Source organism: Tinamus guttatus, unplaced genomic scaffold, assembly GCF_059628265.1.
Source record: "Tinamus guttatus ecotype Peru unplaced genomic scaffold, ASM5962826v1 Tinamus_guttatus_pri_ptg000046l, whole genome shotgun sequence".
Taxonomy (NCBI): domain Eukaryota; kingdom Metazoa; phylum Chordata; class Aves; order Tinamiformes; family Tinamidae; genus Tinamus; species Tinamus guttatus.
In genome coordinates, this window is record NW_028288580.1 from 1,549,350 (window position 1) to 1,568,873 (window position 19,524).

Genomic DNA, 19,524 nt, shown 5'->3' on the forward strand with positions numbered 1-19,524 from the left:
TACAGTATGTTTAAATCACTGCACCTGTCAAGAGATTTCTATAGCTTGTATTTCAATTTTTCTAACTTTGCTAGTAAGGTTAGACATATGAAAAAGAATAATTTACTAAGTCAATCAGTTTCCATAATGGCATCCCACTTATCGTATGTAGAAGCTATGAAAGTATTTAGATGTCAGAAAAATGAAAAAAGTGCTAAAATGTTTTGGCAGAATTTTCCGACATGCAGTATAATGATTGCTTAAAAAATAAGAAAAGAAAAAAAATTCTTTGCACTTGTGCTTCGTTTTACTGTAGGCTTGTTTCCTGGCAAGTCTTACGGGAATGCTGCTGCAATACTTAATGGTGTACTAAATCCAAAGCAATAGACGCTGCATTTTGTGAAAGTTTTCTCTAAATTGAAGCCAAAATTATACAGTAATATTCTTTGGTCTGTTTTGAGGATCTTATGAAGTACAAAAAAAATGTAATTCAACAATTGTTAGTAAAATCAATTACAACATATGTTGGCTACAGTGTAAAAAAATAGAAGTCCATTTTAATATTCGCTACCAGTTCTCTCTGATGGCTTAAATCCACTGTCCCAGCAGATTTATGTTTCCTGTCCCTTTTCTCCTAAACCTCACTCTACCAGTGTTACAAGATGACACCACTTTTGGGAGAAACTGTCCCACCGATGACAGGAGCAGGACACAAATTCACAACTACCATCAGGAGGAACTGACCATAACCATCTAAAAGCAAGGGACTCGCCAAGCTCAGAATTAAAACCACATCGATTATTGACTATCGTACACATGATATACATTTTTTTCTTGCAATGACAAGTAGGAGTTTTCAAACACACAAAAACATTCCCGTAGAGAAGAACTGTAGTCTGCTTCCATCAGAAGAGTACAAGAAGCTTTCTAGCTGCGCATGTAGCTAAGGCTTCACAGGGGTGTGGGGGAATCTGCACCATGGAAGGTTTGAAGAACAAGCCAGATCAACACGTCAGGGATGATTTGGTAGAGCTGGCCCTGCCTGGGGGCAGAGGAACGGGCTAGACAGAGGATCTCTCGAGGTTTCCATCTGCCTCATTTTCCAAGCCTACATCCATAAAGAGCAGTTCATTTAACAGTGTGGCTCAGGAGTTGGACCCTGTCTGTCCTTTAAAAGCCACAACATTGCTGTTTATAGGGCAACCCAATACTCAAAGATGTCCAGCTGCCTAACAAAATTTTACAACAAGCAGTAAGTCACCCGGGAGCTGTGCAGACCGGGAAGCGAAGCCCCTTCCCGCAGGAACTCTCCGAGCCGGACGGGCCGTGTTCCCCTTCCCAGGGGACAGCAGGACGGAAGGCAGCACACCCGCAGCCGGCCGCCTGCCCGATGCCAGCGCGGCGCGAGGACGCCACGGGGCACCCCCAACCCGTGTCCCCAGCCCGCCCGCTCATCCGCCGCCAACGCTGCTGCAAATTGTACAACAGCCTTACCACAGGAGCTCTGCCATGGAACTGCAAACACGTACAAGCAGCAGCATTCAGCTGATGCATCTACAGCTATAACGTCACTACGCTGATTTTTAAAGGATGTTCCATACATATTTACACATTTACCACACCTTAACTAGGCTTATTATTATTAGTTTTCTTTTATAGAGCTCTCTTTCTGCTGATTAGCTAATAGCTACTTGCTTTGTCAGAAAAAGCAGTTTTCAACTCTTTTTACCTTGGTATTCTGCAACTGAGCAAGGCTTGTGCAAGCATTTGCTAGAAGAAAGTCTCCACTCAGAACAGCCATTTTATTTCCAAACTGCATGTCCTTCAGTGGGCCGTCGCAGGACTTCAGCTCGCCGATATTTACTATGCCACGATGCACCAGAAAGGCCGTGTGGATCAATTCTGTGATCTCTGCCAGGCTTCTCTGACTGAAAGCAAACAAACAAAAATAGCATTTACTTTAAAAGCTTAAAAAAAAAAAGAAAAGAAAAGCATGGACCAGAAAGTACTGCTGGGGAAGACTAAAAAACGAGACCTGCACGGACTCACGGGCCAGCTAACCTAACCCCCTAAAAGGCTGCTATAAAGGACAGCTCAACCCAGAGTTACAATGACAGCAGGATCCCTTGCAGTTCAGCACCACAGTGGTTGGGAGCAGGAGGGGAGCAGCAGCTCCATGTTTTCCAGCAAGGCAGTGGTGACGTTTCACTAAGTCAGTAGATGCAATGGGGTCTGTCTATAGCAAATCAAACTGTATTTGTGCAGCTTTGCAAATTAATTTCTTAGCCCAAGACCCAGTGTAGTACTGCTGAATTTAATTTCAAATCCTTGTGACACACACGGACATACACACAAATAATAATTATTTTCTGACATGAGGCTTGCCTTGTATGTACTTTTATTTTTGGAAAAGGCATGAAAGTCGTGAAGCAACACAGCTCCCCTTCCCTCTTGTTCAATTCTGCATCCCCAAACAGTTGGTGACGGTCACTCCAAGAAGCACAGACAGGTCACCTTAGGCCAGAACCACTCCACTGGGATAAACAGGCAAAATAACCAAACAGCGGCAAGAGGAGGGGGATACAGCAACACACTGAAGCATCCTGTTGGTGCCACGAAGCTAGATATATGTAGGCTCACTCACACTCTTTGTGCAGTTCCCCACATCACGGGGACTTCTCTCCTGAGCAAAGCGAATGCCCTTAGCGAGTCTGACTAAGGCCTTCCAGCCCAGGCGGAGCCGCGGCCCAGGCCAGAGGCGCATCACGCTCCGCGCGCTCGCTCGGAGGCGGCCGCGTGCCCGCGCATTCGCGCTCGGGAAGCCCTGCTGCGGCGCCTGAGCCCTATCCATCATTTAATGGTGTTCCCTCTGGACAGCACCGATGTGGTGTACTGGGACTGGATTATATTAAACTAATCTGCCCTGAGTATGTCGGCAATGCCAAAAGCCCCAGGAGCCCCTTCAGCCAGTGCCTGGCTCTGAGGAGCCAGGAGAGCCACAAAGCCTAAGAAAGCACCCAAAAGGCAGACAAACTGGGCAGGAAAGAAACAGGGGTTCCCAACATTTTGGCACACAGGCACACACTTATACACCCATAGTTAATTGTTTTAAAAGCTGACTTTATAACTCATAACCTATGACGGCAGCCCAGTATCGTACTCCTTCCTGGCTCGGACCTAGCAAATTCCCAGCTCGGAGGGGACTAACAAGGCATCCGGAGGCAGCGCGGGGAGGAGAGTTCCATGAAGCAGAGCGGCCAGGGAGGCCTGAGCCCGCAACCTGCCCTGCATGGCAGCGAGGGCCGCGCGGCCTCCGCGCATCCCGGCGGCCTCCGCGCATCCCGGCGGCCTCCGTGCACACCGGTGCGAACAGGGATCCCTGGTGAGGAGGGAGGGCGGCGCGCGCGGCCCGCTCATGCGACGGCTCGCTTCCCACAGCTGAAGGCGGACATCAATATCACGAGGAGACGAGGCCTTCGCGACCCCGGCTGCTGAAGCAAAGCTGCCGCTCTCCTATTTCTTCCCTTAATAAGCTTTTAATGAAGGAAATCAAAATCCCAGCTTTGACTTCAGCGCAGCTCTTCGTGAAAAGGTTACACAAATACATCAGTGTCATGCTTTCCAAGTGCTTGGGATCTGGGTGCTTTCATTTCATTTTTTATAATCTGTTTGTTCTCCAAATGGCATTCGTATTATTTGTGCCGAAGAGGGAACCGTACTAGATGGATAAGCTGTGCCTAATTTTGCTCCAATATGTGGTTCTTCTAACCTCTCAAAAATACGAGGAGCCAAAGTTGTGGTGGAAATCCTAGGCAAGATCTTTCTTTATGTTTTGTAGGATCCCTAGCCATAACTAGGAATGTCACAGTGCTACTGCAGATGCAGGAGAAGTCCTGACACTCGACACTGTAAAGGCCTCAAAAGCATCCCTGAAGTAACAGCTTGGAAGATGCTCTTAGATGGTAAAAGCAGAGTTATATGCAGTTGAAAAGTGTATATGCTTTACTGATCAGAAATATAATTCAGTGATTAAATAATCCAGCATATAAAAGAGCCAATTCCAAAATAAAACAAGCTAATGCTTATGCAATATTAGACTGAGGAGAGGATCACAGGGCAGGACATGGCACACTGCGAGGCGATGCTCTTTTGAGTTCCACGTGCCCATTAAGCTCACTTTCTTCTTTTCAAAAAATAAAAGAAAAACAACAACAAAAACTCTTGCTCCTCCCAAAACAATAAACAACCCACAGGCAGTCACAGGCATCCCAAAGGGTGTCAACAGTAAAACAGTTGACAGTAAAACAACAACAAAAAACAATAAAAGCCTCAATAGTATATCCTGTCAGTTCTATTACTTAAGCAGAGTTAAATGTGGGGAAAAAATAAACTAAAAGAAAGAACAGCACATATTATGTCATGAACCTTTCAAGCCAACTATCATCTACAATCTGAGTTCTTTTCTTCTGCTCTTCTAATCTTCAATAAAATCCTCAAATTTGTTCTCTGTTTCTTTCCTCAGCCTACACCTGACTTCAGGCAAATCTTCCTTCACAGACTTCCCTCAAGGTGTGGTGTGCAACGGGAAGCAGCATGTGAAATGCCTCTTGCTGCTTTACCTCTTTTGAAGTCTGTCAATTTTGACCAGTTTAGTAACAATGTAAATAACCTAAATCTGTGTAAAATGTGATATAATATACCCCTTAGGTGGTAGGCGCGTCAAAGCTGGAAACATCTTCCTGAAAAGCACACAAGAAACATTAACAGCAAGAGTAATTAAAATACATTTTAGCACAGCCTGTTGAAACTGTGGTGGTTCTGGGACTGCGGAACACCAGTTTCTAGCAAAATACTAAAAAATGCAGTTAAGTTATACGGACTGCTGCATCTTGCCGTAAGAAAACCAAAATGTTTTTTCTGTTGTTCCTCCGTGCCTCCCTCCCCTAAAGCTCATACAGATCCTTGATATTCAAAAGCCTGTTTTTTTGAACTTTGAGGAATTTCTGAGCCTACACAAAGAAATCCTTTACACCTATCTGCTCTTAAGCTCGCCCAGTAGCGGCAACTGGCTGCTGTGAAGCCATCAGCCCACGCAGGGCAAACAGATCTTACATAAAACCCACACTCAGGTGGAGACCAGACCTATGCAGAAGAATAAAGAGTTAATGAAAATCTAAGTAGAGAACTTTGTAAATATGCTTCCGTCTCAAAAAAAAAAAAAAAAATCACAATTTTGATTTTGGATGAAAGATCTTCCTAATTATATCCTATTCATAGGTGCCAGCCTCATCACAGTATCATTGCTGGAAATCACCTTATTCCAAAGATAAACCTAACGTACAGATGTTAACAAAAGTTTTAAAGTCCCTACAAGAGTGTCTGAAACGGCAAGGAGATTACCAAAATACTGAAATAAAATACACGGAAACAGAATAGGTTTGGAAAACAAATCTCCTATGCAACTTTTTAAATTGAATTTTACAGTATTGCTCCCTATCATCCTGAAAACCCTTTGTTGTAACCTGTGTTATGATATAATATGCATCTACAAACATTAGCCTGACTGATCCCATAGGAGTTCTTATGAGTGACTTCAGCCCCAAATTTCATACTCTACTCTAGAAAGTAGTAATAATTTTCAAAACATAAAATGAAAACATTAAAAAAGGTGTTTCACCTGTCCTCTGCAGTATTTGCAAAGGAAACTCCAGCTCTCAGCCACATCGAGTTGAATTTGTGCCAGTTTAGCTTTCACTATGAGCTCTCAGAAATATATTGATCCCCTCAAACGATGACAGATTATGCAAATACTCACTTTATTTAAATAGATGTTAATAACAGGCAAAATATTTGCCAGCAATGGACCAAATAGCCAAAGACTTATATTAGGCACACACACACAAAAAAGTGCAATTAAAGCAACTGCTATCAACAAAGAAGACTTATTAAAATAGCTGGTAAACTAAAAAGCTCTGTAAAACTTATCATTGAACCTCTTAAAAAAAAAAAAAAAAAAAAAAAGCAACTAACACTAGACACCCAAGCTTTGAACAACTGGTTTGTGATTCTTAACACAACAGCTTCAATACTCACAGAACTAATGTGGATGAATAGCCTTACTTTCAACTTTCAGGATCTTATAAATAAATAAATACATACATACATAAAAGATTCCAGCATCTTTTCTAGTTTAGTGATGACTATACTAGTCTGTACTAACCTACAAATTTGAAAAATGAAACAGTTCTCTAGTGGAAAACTCCATATAAGAAAGCATTAACTTTAACTTAATAAATAATCTTTGGTGCTGAAACTGTATTTGAACAGATTTTTTTTTTTCGTGACCAATAAACAGGAGGAAAAACTTCTGTAAAGCCAAGAAGGTGGGTACACTAGATTTAAATTGATCCTGTATGCTGCAGTCAATGTGTTTCACCAAGATAACATACATATTTATGCAGCAAAAAAGGGCAGGGATTCACACAGTTCTCTCTACCATTCATCTCCTTACTTAATAAATGCCTGAATAAGGGAACAGCATTTAACACTTAGAATCCTAGTGGAGGAGAGTCTGTCTCTCTTCATCTGGATATAGCCTCTTAAAAGAAGCACAAGGCAGGGAGGGAACAAATGGTGCTTAAACAAGGCAACAAGTGGCAGGACTTGTGATTTCAGTGTAGCAGGAAAAAGATCAGGATAAGACAGCAACCCCAAATTTTCATTACGTTACCATGACTCATGTACCAGTTCTCCAGCAGAAAGCCTCTTTCCACTGCTATCACTTATCAAGACTAAGACTTCTCTGGTTCCTCCTTGGACACTAACCTATTTAACTGCAGGTGTGATCTACCTGAAGATACACAAATTTGAAATAAATAAATCACTTCTATGGTGTTTACTGCATATTCTGCTTATTTTTCAACCTAATACATATCCTACCTTTTAAATTTCACACATGCAAGATTATTTTTGGGCAAAATGGAGCTCCAAATGATGAATAATAAAGCTTCAATACTTTATCTAACTTACTCCTATATTTGATATCAGTGTCCAGCAACACTGATTGCATCCTACAACATGCCACATTGTCTTCTACTGACTGGCAACATCAAGAACATATCCTTTTCAAAGCGAATAAACTAAAAGAAAAACAAAACATCCTTAAGCCTGGAAGTAAAAGCATCAACCCTGGAATAATGTGAAGGAGTCTGGACCCATAGATATTGGTTCAGAGCACCATTATCCCAAGACCAGTAGGAAAAAGCGCCAGAGGAATGCAACACGAATTGGTAAATCGCACTGATGCTTTCCAGTGCTTGGAGGCAGAAATAACAGGTTGGGCGCACTAGTGGAAAGAGCATCAAAAGAAGCTGCATGATAAGATATACCCAGTCCTATGAGCTGGAAACCAAAGAAAACCCAGTGACCACCCAACTGGCTGAACAGGTCAGGCCTGGTTGGGCTGACAAGGTATATCTAAGTACACTCAAAGGCAGCTCAAGTCATTATATGGTTATTTCAGTGAGATGAATGCAAAGGACGTTCTACAAGGAACAGGTATTAAACAAACATTTGCATTGCTCAAGAAAAAAAAAAGTCAGATTTGGGAAGTAGAACACTCACTTTTTCTTTTTTTTTTTTTCTTTTCTTTTTCTTTTTTTTTTTAATAAAGAGGATTTGCAAGCTTAACATTTTAACAAAAAGAAAAGCAAGAGTATTCATTTTAAGATGCAAGCTAAAAATAAGTAAGATACCTGGGAAGAGATTTCTTAAATTACTCAAGCATTCATGCTAGAAACTAATAAAATGAATAAATTTATAAAAATTTGGCATTATTAAAGTTATTACTATGTTTCTCAGTTTTAAAGCACTGGTTATAATCTGTGTAGGAAGCTTTACCCTTCCAAACTGAAGTAAAGCTGTCAAATACAGTATTGTCTGTATTTCCAAAGGGAATTATCATGCTTTAAACTTCTAATATGGCATGAGACAAAGTGAAATACTAGTTGATATCTGCTGTAAAGCACCAAATCTTACCAAGAGCTAAAGATGCCTCCTTAAAGATCTACTTTAACTTTGCAAATAGGACTTAGATATGAGAATTTACTCTGAATAATGTATATCAACAACATATTACATTGCCACTTTCTTGAATTTCTAAAAGGAGAATTCCTGTCAAGAAATACTACATTCAACTTGAATTTCCTATTAACTTCCATCTGAGGCCAAGAGCTAAACTAAAAATTAGTTTTGTCTCATAAATCACTCAAATTCAATCGACTATTATATGAAAATAAAATGCAATGCAAACCACAACAATATACAAGTGTGCATGACTATATATATATAATGTATAATACTCAGAAATATATCATATTATACTCAGTACTTCCAGAGTTAAAATGAGCTGAATTAGTCAGATAAGTTAAGTAGAAAAATGTGAAGAATACTTGGAAATCATTCAAGAAGGCGGCCAAAAAGTTGCAATTCTACAGTAACAACAACTAAGCTGTTCAGGAGAAAAAAAAAAAAAAAAAGAGGCCAAAAGCCTCTATTGCTTGGAGACAAAACAAAACCAGCTACCATGCCCTCTCTTCTCCAGCTCAGACAAACTGCAAACTGATAACACGAAGGCACATCACAGAAGCTAAAAAGGAAGAAAATTGATAAAGAAATCAAAAGATGCAAAGATATACAAGTAGTAAAGCAAATACAATTTAAAAAGGACATACAAAATTCCCTTAAAGCTAAAAAGAAATTTAGGAATGCCACTGGTCAATGGACATTGGGCAAGGCAAAGCCCTAACCAGTCAGAGGATTTCAGGGTGTCTATTGCATTTTTAAGCAATATATTTACACGGTCAGATAAAAGCATCTGCTCGTGCAGCACTGGTAAGTAGGCTAGCGAAGAGCAGCTGGGAAGACTAAGAGTCAGCAGGTCCAGAGAACTTGCGCTCGAGTTTTAGAAGAGCTGTCCAATAATATTCAATGAACTTACTCTTGAAAATCCTGAAAAAATAGAGAAATTAAAGAGTGCTAGAGGCAAACTGAAATGTGCACTTCCTCTAAAACCCTGACAGCACTATGAAATTATACCCCTAGTCTGTCAGACCAATGTTGATCTCAATAAAAATAACGGAATGACTGGAGTGATACACTTCACAAGAATCATAGGAAGCTCTTCATAAACTCACATTTATTGATGTCATCTTTGTCTTATGAAACAAATGAACCCTCCTGTACTCCACGGGTCTGGATGACGAAAATAATGCCTGCCTCTTACATTTTGGCTTCTGCAAGGTATTTGAGCTGGTAGTGATTTCCACTTGACTAATTTAGTGTATACGGAAGAGATTAAAAATGGAAATGTCTCAGAATATGTTATATATGGGAAATCATCACAAATCGGGATTAGTTCTTTACAAACACGACCTTTACGTAATATTATGCTCTTGCCCTTGTCAGAGATGCTCCGGTCCCTACACACACACACAGAGGACAAGGGATTCCTCGCCTGGGAGGAAGGCGCTCCAAGTTTGCAAGAAGTGTAAGAAGGCTCGAGGAACAGGTTATCCTAGATTATCAGAGATACATAACTGAAGCACCCAGGGTGCCACTGCACTCAGAAAGGGCTGATACGATACACTAAGTGTAAAAAAAAAACAGCGAAAGCAGTGTCCTGGCGTCCTTGTTTCTCACGGCAGCATGATGACTACATCCTGCCCTTCCACCAGGAAGGATGTGGGACAGCAGGAAGAGATCTAGGAAAGAACCTCCTAACAATTAGAAAAATCTGAAAACATATAGTCAAAGTGAGAAACACAATCTATTTTACATCGAGATAAGGCTGATAGGGAATCTGAGGATTGATTTGATCATACGGGTTGAAAGAAGGTTTAAGATCTACACTACAGGAAACAAATTCAAAGGCAGAAAACACTCAGATTATCAGGCAAAGATACAGTAAGATCCAGTAGATGGAGGCTAAATAAATTCAGAGAAGAAATAAGTTGAAGGCACTTGGGAAAGCCTGATTTACAAAGAGTAATGATGGACTCTCCAATGTCGACAAAATTGAAGGGAAGACAAGACACCCTTCTTAAGCACAGCTAATATAATAGAGCTGATTAAAGTCAGGGAAATCCTATGGTTGGTTCTATACCGAAAGCCAATTTGATTATCAAAATGATGCCTCTTAATTATTCATGTATTCGTGAACTCTTAACAGCAGGAGTAGGAAATCATTCCAAGAATTAAAGACAACGCAGATTTGGGCACCGTAGTGTGGGTTCCCATACCCAAAAAATTGCTGGTCATCAGCCTATTTTTTTCCCCAGTGGCAGAGAGAATTTTAAGCACTGAAATCTCTGAATTCAGAAGAGCCATTGAAGCCAGAAGTGGCTCCCACATGACAGTTACATCGCGTCCACAGCACAGCAGCATCCAAAGCCAACAGGCAGGTCACGAGCCCATTTTATTACCACAGGCAATAGCAAGTTTTGCTCTATCTTACTGCACGTGGAGAAAACATATCTCAAAAATTCATTTTATGCAACTTCTGCAAAAGGAAACAACCTTCATTCAGGATTCATGGATGTCTTCACACGTTTAGGTATCTGCATGGGTAATGCAGTGTATTTGGCACCATACTAACGCAGGGATATACACGAATATTCTCACAAAGCGGAAGATATAAAGCACAGAGACCATCTACAAAATCATTTTATGTACATAAGGGTGTGCATTTTACCTAACTATACGTATTTTCTTTAATTACCATTTTCCATATAACCATTAGGGGGTTGCAGCCATGCAAGCCACATTTATTAAAGGCAGCATGTCAAATAAGAGTTGACAATTGCAGGCTATATCAATACACATTATGCCAGATGGTAATGAGCCATACACAAAGGGCCAGCCATCCAAAATAATCACACCATTTTCCACAAAAATGTGGAAGAGGTTATGGTTTATTACACAGTGCTCATTAGATATACAGTGGCAGCATTAGCAATTTTTCCTTCATTTGTGTCTCATTTAAGGCTCTGCCCCCACAAGCCCATTCAAATTAGTACACAAGGTTAAAACCATTATGGTCAGAGGGGAAAAAATTAAGTCATATTTTTATTTTACAGTAATGGTGGATCAAAGGTCCCTGGAATCTATTATTCTCTTGACTATTATCCAACACGGGATACTAAAAAGCAGAAGGAAACTCACTGCATACATAGCTTTGAAATGAACAAAGATGCATCATTTTTAATGAGCAAACATTACATTATTCAATTAATAAAGCTATCTTTGAACGACAGATAGATTGTAACACAAAGTGACAAAAGTCATAAAACTAAAAGCCGAAACTGAACTTTCAAGCGCTGGCTTTGAACTTTCTCACTTGCCTTTCAAGTTACTGCTTTAACACTATGGATATATTTTGAAAAGTCCAAAAAGCAACTCAACTTTCACAGGAGGTTAGCACAGTTGCCTCAAATAACCCAAGTGTCATCTCTGAGAAGGGGAAAAAAAAAAAAAAAAAACACCATCACCAACAAAACTGTAAGAAATTATTTAAACCACCTTTTTGTCCCATTGCATTTGTTGACTTCTAGCTAGAAAACAAATCTTGCCAGAAATTTATTTTCCTGCCTTTCCGTGTTTATAAAAGGTGTGTGGGTGAAAAAATGCATCAGGGCAAATGTGACTATTTGCCAGCACCAATAAGGTTATGTCTCCTTGATGAAAAATGCACGGATGACTCCCAACTCCACAGGACAGCTCACATTCAGCAGTCAAATTTTAACATCTTGATAGTTCTACACACAAGATGAGTAACTCAAAGAATGAAAAACTCCTGCGAAATCCAAAGGAGAGCAAGGGCTTGAGCACTAAATGCATGAACATGACAACATGCCTGCAAAGGGAAGAGGCTTAACAGGCTTTTCAGTCCAAGCGCTTCCTTTGCAGGGTGCGGAGCGCGGCTCAGGAATCTGCCCGTGCCGCAGACCCTGCGCGGCTCCAGGACCCGGCTCTCCTCACGCCTCCTTCCCCGCCGCTCCCGCTGAGCTTCTCTGTTGTTGCACAACATGCTGAATTATTCATTTGGCCAGATGGCAAAGGAGTGGGAAAAGCTCCAGTCCCCCGGATGAGACGGGAGCGGGGTGGCACGGCACACCTGCATTGCAGTCCTGGAAGCTGCTCCGAGCGAAACGTTGCCTCTTCGGGCATTCCCAACACCACCCTAGAGCCATATCCACATGTTTAGATGTCCTTTTGGAAAATCCAGAGCTAGGGAAAGTGAGGATTTGAATCTTTTCAGATACTAAAGGAAAATAAACCTGGCCTTTCCAAATCCTAGGCAAATGTTCTAATCAATGGCTAGAGAATACCAAGAAATATCAACAGCACATTTCCCATCCGAAATCCCACCTAGATAATTTAACTAGACTATTGAACAAATCTTACTCATGCTTTGCAATTGGTTGGAGGTAAAAATCACATTTTTCATAATAAGGTCTGCCAAATTAAAAAGAAAATGTTCACTAATAATAAAAATAAAAAAGTCCATCTAAATTCCGGGCAATTCAAGCCTGTGGTTTCCCATAACCAAAGGCAGTAAATTGTTTCCTCTCACATTCTCTCTGCTACCTGTCAGCAGGTCAGTACGTTAGTACTGACGAAACTGCTTCCCCCGACGACGTGACATTTTTGCAGGCAGACATCTGCACATGTGGGACAGATATGAAACCTGTATAGCACAAAAGAAATGCAAGGCCTCAATACATTATGAAATGCCCAGGGCATTCAGCTTAAAGGCAGAAGCAGAACATCAAAAAATATGCAGAAGTTTAATGTAAATATTTTCACATTAATAGCAATTCTGAACTAAGGGGACTGATGCTCTATTTCGCATCTTTATCTTTTATCTTTACAGCAGGATAAATCCTGTATTTTTATAGCAGGATAGATACTCCTTTCCTGCCAATTAATTGACTGTATTACTGCCAAAGGGATGCCAACTTCTGCTACTGACAACTCACTAGTGAAGCCCAAAACTGACTTTCCTTGTGAAGAGAAGGACTTGCCACCAATTCAGCAGAGGAACTGCCCTGTTTGTTCACAGGTCCCAGTTTGCAAACACGGTGCAGACACACTGGCTTCACCTGCACATTTGCTAACAGCCTGAGGGCTGACTTTTTGCTCCATTGATATAATCACGCCTCTTTTATGAGAGACACTTTATGCAAACTACCAGGAAGCTGAGGAAGGACTTAAAAGGGTAAATGAGGGAACCAGCCTAGTGCCAAGGTCTTCGTATTGGCCTATTGGAGTGAATGAGTTGAGGTATTGTGCACGGAAGAGGCAAGACAGGAGGTGATCGAAAGCTTTGACAGCCGTAGGAGCAGCGTGTCCTCAGAAAAACAAGATGTTAGGATATATCACGCAAGACAAGACAGTAAGACTGAGACTAAAAAAGTTATGTTGATCAAAAACCTCGAAAGAGGAAAAAAATCTACAAGATTAACTTGCAGTTTGCATGATAGTGCTGTCACCAAAGCAGAAATAAAAAGGGACACTGGTGACAAAATCAGGAATTTTGTTATGGAAATCATCAAGATTCCTCCTCTCCTGCCTGCAGCCAGACTGCTTCCTGCACAACTGTCACCAGTCAAGACCAGCTAATTCACTCACATTGCCCTACAGCCTCCCAATAGCAAGTTCTCTCCAAAATATCTCATGCAACATCTATTCCATGACAAATCCTGTGTCACGGTGGAGAATCGTTTTGACTGTTCTGTGTTAAATACCTGCACTAAAAACCTATTGCTTCTAGGTATGCAGGGAAATAATGAGGTATCAATTACAGGCATATGGAAGAAAAAGGATACTAACAATTAGTTTTACAACCGTATTTTCTCTTTACTTTGTATTAGTTGCTTCTCAGCCCTCAAGACTTTGAAACACAGCTCTGGTTTTACTTGCAGGGCCTACAGGAGACTTTCTGAACCAGTGTAACAGAAAATCCCATTATTACATGCTGCCAATTTTGCAGAAACACCAGCAAAACCCAGCATAACTTATTAGATCAAGTGTTTCTCTGAAATATTATCTCCGAAGAGTTTGTCTGTAATTGTATTCAATGTAGCTGAAAGTTAAGGTGCAGTAACCTTGACATTAAAGCTCTGCTACTAATGACACTTGAAATATATTGAACCTTTTTACGCAAGAGAAAAGAAGGTTACCTTTTTTATACAGTGAAGAACGAACATCTGATAAATGAGCGGTACTGTTAGGGGAATAAATTGTTCTCATGTCTAATTGCACAGGAAAGAGACATTCGTTATGTGAATCAGAATAGAGTGTAGCAGTTACTTATATACAAAAACTGAATGTATATTTTTAAGCACCACAAAATACCAACTCAGAGGACAGAGGAAACAATCCAAATGTATATGCTGACTGCACACCCAGACCCTTAGCACGAGGGAAGCTGTGCTATTCCCAGCAGCTGTAATCACCATTTCGTACCTCGGCAATTAATTCTGTAGTTATCACACCTGCTCTCCTCTTCCCCTCCTGCACTTTCAATATTCCAAGTCAGAGCGGGACATTAACACCACATATTTAAATGGCTTATTAGAGGAATGTCTTTACCTTCTGCAGCACAGAAGAAGGCAGCAGATGGATATTACCTGCAACGTGTAAGGAACGAGACCTGCAGCTAAGGAGGGTGGCCAAGCTCCTTGAGACCCTGCCCCATGGGCACCCACCGGCACGAAACACTGCGGAGCCTTTGGCAGGAGGGCAGCGGCAGGACGAGCGCGAGGGGCTGCTGCTGCCAGCAAGGTTTTAGCAGCATTAGCTGCACAGACTTGCTGCGAATGGCGTTTCCTCAAAGATGGAGAAAACCTCTTCCTCGGGGAGAAACCTACCTACTATGACAGCAGTGGCCCCATTTCCATCTTTTCGTTTAACCTCATTTATGAGTTTCTATGAGGTATCTGAAAACCGCCATCTTTTCATGCTTTGCTCCATTCATCCCAGAATGATTCGATCTACACATTTTAATAAGGAGTAAAATGATATCAACTAATTCAAGGAACATTAATCCCAAGTAAGTAACGGCGCAGAGAAAATTCTATGCTAATAAACCACCTTCAAGAAAAAACTTAATTTCTGCAGACCTGCCTCCACTGCTACTGTAGCTTTATTTAGCTGACTCCCTTGAATGTCACAGAATAATACGTAAATTTAGCAGAATTTTCTGTACTGGTTTTGCTGTGTAGCTATCAGAAGCCAGAATAGAACCTTAACCATAAACTGCTTAGATGAAACATAATAGTTGACAGAGGAATCCGAAATATTTTACAATACTGGAAACTATTATGTTTTCTCTATTTTGGAAATAGTAGATAAACCTGGTTTTGCTGAAATCTTCTCTCTCCACAAAATAAATAAATAAATTTAGCCAAGTTTTCGCTAAACAATGGCAAATAGTTTAATGGACTTCATAAGTTTGGCAATCAAGCTTCCCCAAAACTTTCATGTGCATCAAACATAGTCCATAATCATGCTGTCAGTGTTGATCAGAACTTTTTCCAATGACTGCAAGCCTTTAAAAAGGCAAAAAAAAAGTCCCTCTCCTTCTGATTTCTCTTTATTGCTGCCCAAACACCTTCTCGAATACAACATGGTTAGAATACATTCTTGAAGTTTTTATCCTCAGTTTTCTACTTCCTTTTTTCCCCACTCACATAGCCCAAACACTGCCATCTTAATTTTAGTAACTTAAACCCAGATACAACCATGATCTTCAAATATGGATTTTCTCTAGAGTCTTACTTTTCCTCTTATTCTAATAGGCAAAGTGTCACAAAACAAGGGTCTTAATGTTCTCCAATCTACTGAAATACCTTTGCCCATCACAAAGTCTTTTTCCCCGTTAACTCTTGCTATTGCTCCTTAGTAATTTCCCTTCTAGCGCTGTATCAAATAAAAAACCCTGGGCTTGTGAAGACATGAATCTGCTATTCCAAGATGCCAGTGTGCACTTTTATGTGAGAGTCTATTCAAAGGCCTATTTAAGAGCTGGTCAATTCAGTAATGTGTTTTTTATTTTAAAAGGAACTCCTTTGAGTTCCTTTTATTTTAAAAGGAACTCAAAGCTGTCAAATTCTATTTAAAATAAAGCCACCATCTACTGAAAGATAAAGGCCAAGTTCCAATGAAATAATCCGAAAAGTTCATTCACATAATATAACGTGACCAGGTCTAGAACATCCCATCATTTCTAGTGGAAGGGAACAGAGACTGTATAATAATCTTTATACAGACCTATGAACTGTAAGTAGTAAAAGATGTATTTTGAGCTAGGAAGGCATCTTTCACTAGTAGTCAGACCCATTATTCAACACCCCCAAAAAACCTGCTACCAACACAATAGACACAGCATATTCCACATACATGCCCAAAGATGCCAAATATCAGTACCCATTTTAGATCAAACTTGTGGAATATTTTGAGGACCTTGTCCTCATTCCACAGCAGCAGATGAAAAGTTCTGCAGTCTCTTCAATTATATTGTATCAAAGTATTGAGCGAACCAAAATCAACATGAATTGGTAGGGTAAGCCTTGCAGTATTTAACATCATATTGCCATAATGTTCCTTTTATCAAAGAAATCTGTATAGAAGCTGCATAAAAACGTTGGAAAATTTGTCAAGGGAGAAGTTAAAGAGGCTGTGTCTGGGTAGGGGACAGCTGGTGCTTTTAGCATATGGGAAAGCACAGGAGAGATTTTGGGGCTACAGAACCAATAACCTACACGCACACAGTTAGTTAGAAACTTTGCTGTGAAACAACAGGTCACATTGACACTTTAGTTCTGAGTGAGCAACTGTTCCCATATCTCAGAGCTGTTGTGTGCCTTCATTGCAACACTGCCTTGCGCTCAGCTGACAGCTGGAGGTTTCTCTTCAAAATATTGTTTTAATTTTTAGTATTTTAAAGAAAAAAATATTAAATGTTAAAGTTCTGGTGCAGAATTTGTTTGTAATTGCATTAAATTTATTAAACAAAAACAAAAAACACCTCTGTAACATACACACTGAGTTTGTGTCTTGCTCAGTTACCTGACACTAAACAGGCTTATTTTGAACACGATTTTACTCCCTGTTTCTGCACAGTCTTTGGAAAGCTCTACCGCACTGCCTTCTCATTCATCCTGCACTGTACGGAGGCAGACCTTCCTTTTCATATTCAACACATAATTGCAGTATTTGCACATGCTGTGTATGCTGAAAACAATAAAAAGTTAATGAAGAAAAGTACTGGTTGTAATGAATTAGTAATACTGTTAGATTTGTATGTGGAGTCGATTTTTTTGTTGTGGGTGGAAGATGATCAATAGGAATATGTAATCAAGTTGTATGTGCTTTTCATCTCCCGAGACTCGTCTTGTAAATGAGATGAAGCATCTCAAAGGATTTATCCTGGGTAGCAAAAACTAAACAGAATAATTTAAAATAACCGCTTAGATTTTCTCTTGATAAAAATCTAAGGAAAATCTCCCAAGGTTTGGGGAAACAAAACTATACATTTCTTAAAGATTGTAATACACATCACTGTTCATATTTTGATAAACTTCTCCCATTGTCTTTCAAACAAATATTTTTGCCTAGAGAACCATCCTACTTAATGTAAATGACACTGAATATTTAGAGCTATGCATTCTCTCTGCCAGCTAATTAGCTAAGCCTCAAAAGCACATGGTGGTTGGGATACTGCACCTTTGCTGAAATCCAGCCTTCCAGAAGATAGGAATAAGAAGAGCAAGTCCCAAAGGAAATCATTTTTATGATAAAGAGCCCTAATGTGCCTCAGTAAAGGTGAGGATTGATTATTACAGCCAATTGTTACTATAATTAGAAGTCAAACACCAATTAGCACTTCCATTAATAAGATTAATCTCTACAATATCTGCAGCTGAGACTCAGGGCTGGTGTGGAATAAACCAGCATGAATTTGAAGTGTGGCAGCTATCACGCACTAAAAGGCCTCATTTGAACACTTACACCAACTTTTTTTTTTTTTTTAATCCCTCTGCCTCCTCAGAGTTTTGTTGGAGTTCCCACATGCACTACTGGTCTTATGACATCTTTCCCATTTTTTGCTTTCTAGTTTTTTTTTTCAACATATTTTACACCACTGATGGGTTTCAGGGAAATGCAGTAGGAAGTCTCCTAGTTCACACACTCCGCATTGCAACAAGGGGAGAAAAGCTTAATTTTGTTTTTCTTTACCAGTAAATTCAGGTAAGTAGTAATGAAAGAAGAAAAAAAAAAAAAGCTTCTTGCAAATATAGGTGGACTCTTCACATGACAGTACAGGAGTCCATTGGAAATATGGCCATCACTTATTTACTTCAAAATATGAAGTAATAGAACAGTCGAATTCAACCTTCCAAACGCACAGAACTGAAGACAGGGTGAGGGCAGAAGATGAGATGAAAAGTCACGTGCTCATGTTTGTATTTTTGTAGGTACCAAAAAAAAATAAGAAGCTTAAAGCCTGTCCATGCAAGGTAAAAAGGCAGTTTTTATAAAATTTAGAAGCTAACAGGTCAAGGCAGCTTGTATGTATCTCTGTATTAACAATACAATTAATCCTAGCTACACTAAAATTTACTGATGTTTGACATGATTGGTTAGCCTAGAGGCTTTGTAATGGGTTTGAGAGGATAAAAAGGCTTTTTCTTCTTGTGAACACCCTACAGGATCTACAGGACAAATATACAGGCAGTTTTGACTGAAGAAAATTATTTATTTACTTTTTAAAAATCTGACAGGTATCCAAAGAAACCTGCAGTGGTTTCTAAGCAATGGTCTCAGTACTAGCGGATACCCTTGAAATAGGCACTAGTAGACAAAAAAGAAGCAAAAGAGGAGGAAGGGGGATAAGAAAGTAACTTGCTGTGCTAAAGCTAAGGATACAGAGGCTTGAAGACATTGGTACAAGTTTGTTCATTGGTATCACTTGCATTTTCACCCGCAATATTGAGGCCACATGAGAAATATATTAGTCAGTACACAGAGCCAAGGCGATTCCTCAGTCTCCGGTCAGTAGGGAACCAGACAGACACAGCAGGAGGAATCCCTCGCGGCCGCAGGCAAGGCCGGCCACGGGCAGCACCGGCCACGGGCAGCACTGCGCGGCTCCCGCGGTGGCGGCCCCGTCGCTCCGGCGAGGAGCCCTCGCCAGCAGCAGCAGCAGCAGTTGGCTCCACCGCGTAGCAGCGGAGAACACGTGTGCTAACTAATCTATCTTCATGCACCTGGGTCAATTGCCCAAAGCACGGACACACCGGAGAGCAGGAGAACAGAGGCAAACTGCATTCCACATGCAGCTTTCAATGACTTTCTATTTCAATTATGGTTATGGTACTGTTTATACTTTTATTCAAGGATATGAAATGAGGAAAAAAAGGTTATGCAAAACATGACACATTCCAAGAGGAAAAAGAAATAACACTTTTTAAAAAATTTTAT

The 19,524-nt window shown here is 40.3% G+C and overlaps 1 protein-coding gene and 1 long non-coding RNA gene across 2 annotated transcripts in view; one reads left to right on the plus strand and one right to left on the minus strand.

The window, feature by feature from the left end:
• The window catches only part of LOC148595929 (uncharacterized), a 227,433-nt gene that overhangs the window by 34,093 nt on the left and 173,816 nt on the right, over positions 1–19,524 (plus strand). The window lies entirely within an intron of this gene.
• Positions 1–19,524, minus strand: part of PDSS2 (decaprenyl diphosphate synthase subunit 2) — a 97,486-nt gene that overhangs the window by 33,600 nt on the left and 44,362 nt on the right. Inside the window, exon 3 of the mRNA XM_088538270.1 lies at positions 1,709–1,907. Coding sequence (XP_088394396.1) covers positions 1,709–1,907 — 199 coding nt within the window. The remainder of the gene's footprint in view (positions 1–1,708; positions 1,908–19,524) is intronic.